The 9,468-nt window shown below is 48.2% G+C and overlaps 1 protein-coding gene across 2 annotated transcripts in view; it reads left to right on the top strand.

The window, feature by feature from the left end:
* The window catches only part of LOC122373367 (cholecystokinin receptor-like), a 49,685-nt gene extending 40,841 nt beyond the window's left edge, over nt 1-8,844 (top strand). For both annotated transcript variants that reach the window (XM_043351342.1, XM_043351343.1), the window contains exons 4-5: nt 5,388-5,564; nt 5,818-8,844. In XM_043351342.1, the coding sequence (XP_043207277.1) occupies nt 5,388-5,564; nt 5,818-6,302 (662 nt within the window). In that variant the 3' untranslated portion in view covers nt 6,303-8,844. The remainder of the gene's footprint in view (nt 1-5,387; nt 5,565-5,817) is intronic.
* Nucleotides 8,845-9,468: the final 624 nt, after the last annotated feature.

The raw sequence follows: 9,468 nt of genomic DNA on the forward strand, positions 1-9,468 counted from the left end.
CGATTTCAGCCGGATACTGTTTCTTTTAATTTAGCTGAGAAATAATGCATACTAGCCTCATCACAATATGATAATGATCATTGCGAACCCCTGTTGGATTTGAAATCGTTTGGCGTTTGATCTAAAAACATGGAGCATTACCAACAGCGGTCCTGCAAATAAAAGAGGTTTGTTTACTTTGGATGATCGATACACCGCTTCTGTATAGGGTCTCCATGATAAAAAGCTGCCACCACGTGCGCTTAAAACAGCGGAGTTTTCAGTCATTCCACTGGAACTTGACTTGCATTTCACCGCTCCCTTTGACGTCGGGGTTGAGGCTTTACGTATCTCTCCGTATATGACGTAATGGTTGGACGTGCACATGCGCAACAGCAGGGGCCTGGTAGCGCGCACGTGGGGAAAGTACATCTGACACATGCTGCCATCCATTAATCATATTGCAATGCACTGGGGTCAGAGGTCGTAGAGTCTTGATAATGCCTTGTCTCTCCCTTCTCATCGCTCTCCCTTCTTACTCCGCGCTCTTTTTATTTCTCTCGTTTCTCTCCTGTTTACTCATTTTCCCTCTATACATTGCCCTCTTTGTGTCCGTCTCTCTCTCTCTCTCGCTCTCTCTCTCTCTCTCTCTCTCTCTCTCTCTCTCTCTCTCTCTCTCTCTCTCTCTCTCTCTCTCTCTCTCTCTCTCTCTTTCTCTCCATCTGCTTATATTTTTTGTTGAGGCCATTTACACCAAAAGTATCCAGAGTTGATGATACACACAACGCTGAAAATAGCCGCAAACTGCGCTGAATGTCAGCATTCTGGCTCTCAGCTTGGCTTCCTCATCTCCATCGAACAGTCACCGACCTGCAGACTATTTCCCGAGGCATGTAACTGCAAACTTTTCCGCATCTAATTGCAGAAGTTGTGTCGGTCGGTATACATGTGGATGTCGAGTGAGCAGTATGTGGCAGGCACTGGCGGATCCAGACTTGCGTTTTGGGGGGGGGCCAATTCCTGCAAGTAACCAAACCTAGGGTACCCCCAAATCCTGTTTTCTCATCGGATTTAGGCCACTTATTTTTTCGTCACAGTCCTGAAACGATATTTTTTTAAACTAAAAATAAAAAAAAATATAGAAATGGTAGCCCACCCAACCCGAGCCTAAATATTACTTTGAAAACACTTCAAATTGCTTTTGTCGACCAATTAGCCCGCTCCGGGTCGGTGCGTGGCGCAGCCTTCGCGGGCTGGGAGGTGTCGGTTGGACCCCCTGCCGTTCGGCCCCTGATTAAGCTAGAGCTCGCGGAAAAAAACAGGCGTGTTGCCCGTGAGTGACGAGACGAAGCCGATGATACCCGATTTTAAGGTCCTTGGTCATTGGTTGACCTTCCAGGGCGGTGTTTCACGGTCGTGCTGACAGCCGCTGACAGCGCATTCCGCGAGCTAAGGTCAGCCTTCGGTAGTGTTGTGGGTATAGGCTTGTTGATGTCTCCATTGAAACCAAAAGTGCCATCAGCGCTGGCAGCGGCTGGCAGCGTGCCGTGAAACACCGCCCAGGTCAGGTCACAGACCCAAAAGACGGAAAAATCAGGACCTGTCAGAACCTCCTAAAGTAAGGCTGTAATACGTTTTTTTTGTGCTGATCACAAATTTCATGTTAGTTTGGATCATAGATAATGTCTTCATGCGTTTAGACCATGTCAGGGCAGGTCAGGTCAGATCAACCAGTAGGAGTACTTATGGGCGTCCGTATAGCAGGTGTCCACTACCACTGGCAGCTACGTAACATGATATGAAGGCATCAAAACTACTTCGTAAATGTTCAAATGGCTGCAAAATGCTAAATTCAAAATCAGCTAAACGAAACTATCCTAGAAACATGTTAAACTCGGAAAAGTGCACCAAGGTCATCAAAGGTCAATGACCTGACTTGACCGTAAGGTGACATTGGCATCCGCCCTAATGCGTGGGAGCAACATCATATCACATGTTTGAGCGTTTTAAACCACGAAAAGACTATGAAAGCGCGGATAATGTGAGCCGACATACGCCGAATCGCTATTCCGGCCAAACATGGCCTCCAACATGGCCAAACATATGGTGCGTTCGGAGAGGCACATTCCACGTGGAATCCGTTGAATATTCCATGCGCGCGGAATATTTCCGAAGATTAGCCGTTCAGAGAGATACGCCTCCGAACGCGGCACGGGGAATATTCCCGGGGACGGTGAATATTCCATGCTCTCCGAACGCACGGATAGTCTCGAGAAATAGGCCACAAGTCAAAGTTCACTTGGGTCAGGGTCATGAAATTTTCAGACTTTGTCACCATGAGGGTACTAAAGTTTCGTCGCGATCGGCTTCATGATACCTTACACGATAACTTCACACGTCGATCGAGAGTTAAAGCATGGATGAAGGAGAACCAGGGGATGAAGGTTCTTTCATCCATGGTTAAAGTGTGCAATAAGAACTTCTTGGGTGAAGACAAGACCAACACTTTTATCAAGCTCACAGATTTTTAATGATACGGTATTTTCTCTCTACCTACTACGCCCTTCTCACATTCATTTTTCTTAAGTGTTTTTGGGGACAAAAAATATATGTTGTTCCCCTTTCAGGCTTGGGGGCATGACCCCGTGGCCCCCCTGGATCCGCTAGGCCGAAACTAACTAGGTCGTTTTCAAACGGTCTGATATTTCAGGTCATAGTTTGCAAACGGCCGGTGTTTTCAGGTAGTTTCATATGGCCTGACTGGGCCAGGCCGTTTGCAAACGGACCGAATTTTCATACGGCCTGTAACATATATTCAGATTTCGACATCTGTCGTAGCATCAAATGCTGATGTGGCGCACTCAAAAGCCGGAATTGGTCCTTGGATGCCGTAAGGACCCTTTTAAGAAATAAGTGACCCGACTGACCCTTAGAGATTGGCCTGAGCTGTGACCGAAATAAGTCTTTTACCGTTTCGCAGGAAGTGACAAAAAGGTCCCTCATATGCTTCTTGTACAATTACGAAACAAAACAAGTTTTTTTTTCAACGAAAACTCAGTGAGTTTTCCTAAAAAATTTATTGCGCATATTCCGTGAATGAAAAGTTGCCGGGTCATGTCAGGTCAGGCTGCCACAGCAAGTTTGTTAACTTGACAGCTCAATCGATATTTTTGCAATAAGACCTTCTCGGGTGACGATAAGACATGACGACACTTTATGAAGGAAGCTAGTAAACCCGGTAGTTTCTCCATAGGCGCGGGAACCGGGGGGAGGGGGCAGTGGTGGCAGCTTGCCCCCCCCCCCCCAACTCTGGGGCCGTGCGGGCGGTGCCCCCACAACTTTCAGACAGAATACCGCTCCTTTTTGCAAATGTTTTCTTTTTTGTTGAAAAAGCCAAGGGATGAAAAATAAGTGGCCTAAAACCGGCGACAAAACTATATTTGGGGGATCCTAGGTTGATCTCTATCATGGTGTGACCTCCCCCCCCCCCCCGTCTAAAAGTAGTTCCCGCGCCCCTGGGTTTCTCTACGCTATTGAATCACGCTGCTGATTCTAGTAAGTATCTACTACACAACCTTCTCACATTAATTTTTCTTCGAGCGTTTTGGGGGGCCAAAAGATTGTTGGCCCCCTCTTTCAGGCTTTTTGGGCCCATGGCCCCGGTGGCCCCCTTGAATCCGCCAGCGGGGGCGGTGCCCCCACAACTTTCAAACGGAATACCGTCCTTTTTTGCAATTGTTTTCTTTTTTGTTGTTGAAAAAGCCAAGGGATGAAAAATAAGTGGCCTAAAGCCGGTGAGAAAACTAGATTTGGGGGACCCTAGGTTGATCTCTATTATGGTGTGCTCCCCCAGTCTGAAAGTAGTTCCCGCGCCCCTGACTTTCTCTGCGCTATTGAATCACGCTGCTGATTATAGTATCTACTACGCAACCTTCTCACATTAATTTTTCTTCAAGCGTTTTGGGGGGCCAAAAGATATGTTGGCCCCCTCTTTCAGGCTTTTGGGGGGCCATGGCCCCGGTGGCCCCCCTGGATCCGCCAGTGGGGGCGGTGCCCCCACAACTTTCAGACGGAATACCGTCCTTTTTTGCAACTGTTTCTTTTTTTTGTTGAAAAAGCCAAGGGATGAAAAATAAGTGGCCTAAAACCGGTGAGAAAACTAGATTTGGGGGGACCCTAGGTTGATCTCTATTATGGTGTGCTCCCCCAGTCTGAAAGTAGTTCCCGCGCCCCTGACTTTCTCTACGCTATTGAATCACGATGCTGATTCTAGTAGGTATCTACTACGCAACCTTCTCACATTAATTTTTCTCCAAGCGTTTTGGGGGGGGGGGCCAAAAGATATGTTGGCCCCCCCTTTCAAGCTTTTGGGGGGGGCCATGGCCCCGGTGGCCCCCCCCCCCTGGATCCGCCAGTGGTGGCAGGACGCCAAGGATTAACTGTGTTTTGACTGTACATCTTCTCACAACGTGTTTTTACAATTAATGATACGAATAAATTGTCATTCAAACCTTGCTTGACAGCAAAAGTGGTAAAATGATATGCATTGTAGTGCAAAGTAGCTGTGCTGAAGATATCTCTTGTGTACAAATGCACACATATAGCTGTTCGATCCAGGAAGGTAAAATGGAACAGCTTGAGCCGTAGCAAAGCGTTTTAATGTTGACGCTTGTTGTTCGAATGCTTTCATGCTTATCGCACTTACAACTAAATTGGGAAATTGAAATAATAATGTACTGCGTCCGACCTGTTGTGCTACTTTGCTGGCTAGTGAATAATGTCATGCCTGCGAATCGGAACAGAATGAACAAGCTTCCTCGAATCAGCACAGACATTATTCAATGTGCTGCGGAACATCAACTTATATGCAGCTGCATAACAGCTACACGAATGGCCACCTTGTCAGGCCGTGCTAACAAAACGGGAACACACATCAATTCAGCACGCTGCCGTTATAAAATGTGCGACAAACGATGAAGGAAAAGCAACGACATTGAAAATATGAGGACACCACGTTTCACCCAAAGGCAGGAATAGTTAGGCGTAATTTACAAGAAGCTAGATCACAATAACATGATCTAATAAGTAATAAGCGCTTTACGTTGGTAATATTTGTACGTGAGGCTAGGTCGGGTCGACGAGCGGTCGTGGTCCAACCGGTAATCAAGTGAGCTCGGCGGCGCGCGGTGAAATAAATATGGAAATGGAAACGGATTAATTTGAGATAACAAGCAAGAAAATGGTAAAAGAAAAAGAACAAAGGCGTGTCATCTACACTTGTTTCTTACATAATTGCACTGCCTCACGAAGCGAAAAAAAATCAACACTTCGTTACCAGGTTTCACCACATTGCTCGCAGTACCGGGTTCGGCGCTTTCATCACCACACCACAACCTTCTGTTTGGCAGGCCGCTTCAAGTGCCGTGAGCAGTGGCCGAGCCCGTGGCTGGAGAAGTGCTACATGATCTTCATCGACCTGACCTACCTGGTGATCCCGATCGTGGCCATGTTCGTGACGTTCGTGTCCATCACGCGCACCCTGCGCCGCGTCATGGAGGACGAGCAGGCCGGCCAGCAGCTCATCGGTACGGGCTGATGACACCTCAAATAGCCGGCGCGCATTTATCATTTCACTGGTCAATACAATAGCGAGTCACGCAGGCGCTATTCCCATGGTCACTCAATCAAGCATGTTCGATGTCATACACGCTCTTGCAATTGGAAACAAAATGTCGTAATCTGAGCGCTCACTCGCCCCTGGTAGTATTTCATTGACCATATCTACCTCCCTTTAGAAATCCCTTATCCGTCGGTTTTTGACGAGGTGCCGGTTTTCAGGCGCCACCCCGCCGTCTGCCCTGAACGGCAGCACCACCAAGAGCTCGATGGGTCAGTCGCGCAAGGCCGGCTCCGACTCGACCCCTTCCCTGCGCCTGCGCCACAGCAATGCCGAGCGCTCGCTGGCCAGCAAGCGGCGCGTCATCAAGATGCTGTTCGTGGTGGTGCTGGAGTTCTTCGTGTGCTGGACGCCCGTCTACGTCATTAACACGGTGTCGCTGTACGACTTCCGGTCGGTGTACCGCGTCCTGGGCACCTCCGGCATCAGCTGGTGCCATCTGCTCAGCTACTGCTCGGCCTGCTGCAACCCCATCACCTACTGCTTCATGAACTCCGGCTTCCGACAGTCGTTCCTGGCCGCCTTCGGCTGCAGAAAGACGCCCTCCAGACACGACCCGAACCGAGCGACCACGCACGTGGCGCTGAGGTCCACATCGTGTCAGGGAACGCGGCAGGACTCGGCCCCGCCGGCGGCGCGCATCTAGTGGGGGCTCGGATCTATCTCTCCTGGCTTCACAGGAGACACTGTGTGAGAGTCGAGAGACAATCGATGATAAGGACATTTTTATCAGAATCGATAGAAATGTTCTGCGAGAGTATCAGGGTAAGAGAGGCAGAATCTCTAACCAGCCCAGCAGTCGATAACCGGCGAACAGCCGCCATCAGGGTGGTACTGGAGTGCCAGTGTGTGAACTGGCTGTGGAAGTGGGGCAGTGTGTTGCCATGCGGCATTATGAAGTTAGGAACAGTATTTGGGTCGGCTGCTCGCTGCGGTGAACTGTAGGGATTTTGGTGACAGTGTGGAACGGTACAGCTGACGGTCCATTTCCGCCCTACCGTGGTAAGGGCGACACGATGTCATGGTCGTGCTGCAGAGAGGATTCCCATGAACAAAGCCCGGCGGTCGTCCGGTGCGTAACGGCCGTGTGACGTTTCCTACGTGATGTGATGTGTTGTGATGTGACGTCATCCACGCTGGACCTTACGGCTGGGTGAGAGCGGTAACGGAGCGCGTCATTGTCGAGTGACGCCGCTCGCTCCTGGAATAGTGATCTATCGGAGCGATCCGATGGAGATGCGACCTGATGGATTATTGTTGAATGTCGATATACCGATGGGCATGAGTTGTGATGGGCAGGAGTTGTGACGTAAACTGTGCGCCGAGTGAGCCGATACGATATCCGCGCGTGATCGGCTTGTAAATATCGAGGGGAAATCCATCTGTTTCCCGCGGAGAGCGACAGCGCTATTCTTACAAAAACATTTTGGATCTGACTTTTGTATCTATCGCTTATCATTACTTCAATCAGCTTACGCCCATGCCCTTACATCTACGGACTTGACCCCTGACCTACTCCTACTCAAAGTGTATGTCATCATGCTGTAGTTTCATCTCACATTTCAGCCTGCCTCCAGCCCCTGGCGGTTCAGAAGTTAGTGATCTTCACGGCCTGTATGTAGAGGTCCTTCGTTTTGGGCCGAGCGTAAGTCACCCTGTCCTAATTGTCGTGCTTGTATGTTAAATATTTAATTGTAGTACGTCACACATCTCCATTGTCTGTTTAGATTCACCGTTTGAGAGCTTCTTTTGGTGCACAATGCGGATGTTGCAGTTCCAGCCATTCTGCAATGATGACTGTTGCGGCATGGTATCGATCCGGCAGAAGCATATTTTTAGTCTGATATGTTGCATGGTTTAAGAAATAGTAACAACTTTGTAACCGTTGATAATATCACTGATATTTACTTTCGATATTTTAGAACTTATTGATATTTCATGCGCATAGAGGCTGAAGAAGGAAAAACGTCAAAAACAATGGGCCTCTACAGTCCACATCACCGGTGTGTGTAATGAGATATCTCATTTTTTGTGTTAAATATTTGTTTATGTGTAAACGTGTACACTATTCGAGAAGTAGTAACATCGATGGTTAAATGTTATATGTTGAATGTAGGCCGATATTACATGTTTTGTTCCCTCGTGCGAAGCCGTCCCTTTTGTGTGTGTTTTTTTTCCTTTCGCCGGCATCTTTCTTTGTGTTGTCCCTCAGGGCAGTCAAGTCGTCACGGCCAATTTCACAGCTCAGCCGGCCAAGTAATTTGGTCTGAGCTTTATCGATCTAGGCACGCTTCTGTGCGTGTTTTTCCGTGTTTTTAAAAATTGTTGCTCTTGGCTTCCATAACCTTTTTCATTGACATGTTTTGCATTTATCAGAACATCTTTGTTTTCCTAAGAATTTTAGCATTTACTGTAAAGTCAATTTAAATACAAATTTAGGGGGAAAATACCTTCCAATAAACACGCCTGCGGTTCGTACAATCATTGTGCGAACTTTGCGTTATTCGTCGATAATTTTGATCGATATAACCCTATTCTAGTCGATTATTTGTGACCAAGCTATTACGGATGAATCTGTAGGCTTAAAGATGACCTAATAAGTCAATACAAAGTATCCGACTGAGAAGCAACCACGATACGGTGCGAGCCAATGCACCAGATACCTAACCTTGCTTATGAACAAATACGATCCAGCATAAAGCAAACAATGCTTAGCTTGTTCGATTTCCCTGTAATTTGGGTGTAAATTTTCATTCCTTCAGCGTGCTCTATCGTCACAATTGCCCAGCGCATGCAGTCATCCACTCCGGTAGCCCTCACACATCAAAACGGGGAGACTTGTGGTGAGGCCTACTGATCTGGATAGTTGCAGCTGCTGCCTTCCTTTCGGTTCCGGTTGGAGTGGAGCTCCCTGGACAGGACCAGAGTGGTGCCCCGTCCCCTCCGCGCCGCCGACCGCTGCGGTACATACCCGTGTTATCCCTGTCCTCGCGCTGAGCTGGTGTTCTGAGTGGAGCTCGGCGCGCCGCTGTCTCCGTGTGAGGCGTCCGGCCGTCGCGTTGGATGGATGAAGTGTCACCCGCCGCCCGCTGTCCGTGTTTTATGTTGTAGACCACCCGCCGGTGTTGCGCATTGTGCCCGCACTGATCTTTGTGTGAAAAGTAATAAAAATACACACGTATTTTCTACTGTGCTTTTATCGGTTTGTGAATGGATGTGGCAGGGGCGATGAGGGACAAAACACAACAGCTTACATATCAACGGTATGCAGCTGAGTAGCCTATGCAGCTATGCAGTAGCCTATGCAGCTGAGTTTGACAAAAAAACGTTTATAGCGAGATCGCTTCCCAACGAAATCAAGAGCGAAGGCTGCTCTACTCTCTAAAAAAAGGCGTATCGTATGTATGGCAGTGTTCTGGTCAGGTGCTTCCAATACATCCCCCCCCCAAAAAAAAAAGCACCAAGTCTTACAATATATTATTCATATAGGTAGTCGAATGATTTATGAGTTTCAGACCGTAGTTTTATTGCAGCGATCCAACCCGTAACCGACTGGCGACATAAACAAAACAAAAACGCTCAATGTAAATGGAGAACTCTAAAAGTTATCTACAGCTGAATACAGTTCCACGTTCCGCTGATGGCATGTGTTTGTTTCGAAACAAGACAACGTCCGGAAGTGATTTTTCACACGGACTGTTTTCAAGCCTCCGTCTTTTTCTACGCGGGCGCGATGGTCGGAACGGGTGCCCATCTGGGCACGCACAGCTCGTTAGGTCAGGTGTCGGTCCGGAACAAAGTGGCCCTCGACT

The sequence above is a fragment of the Amphibalanus amphitrite genome, unplaced genomic scaffold (genome assembly GCF_019059575.1).
Source record: "Amphibalanus amphitrite isolate SeventyFive unplaced genomic scaffold, NRLGWU_Aamphi_draft 001484F_arrow, whole genome shotgun sequence".
Classification (NCBI taxonomy): domain Eukaryota; kingdom Metazoa; phylum Arthropoda; class Thecostraca; order Balanomorpha; family Balanidae; genus Amphibalanus; species Amphibalanus amphitrite.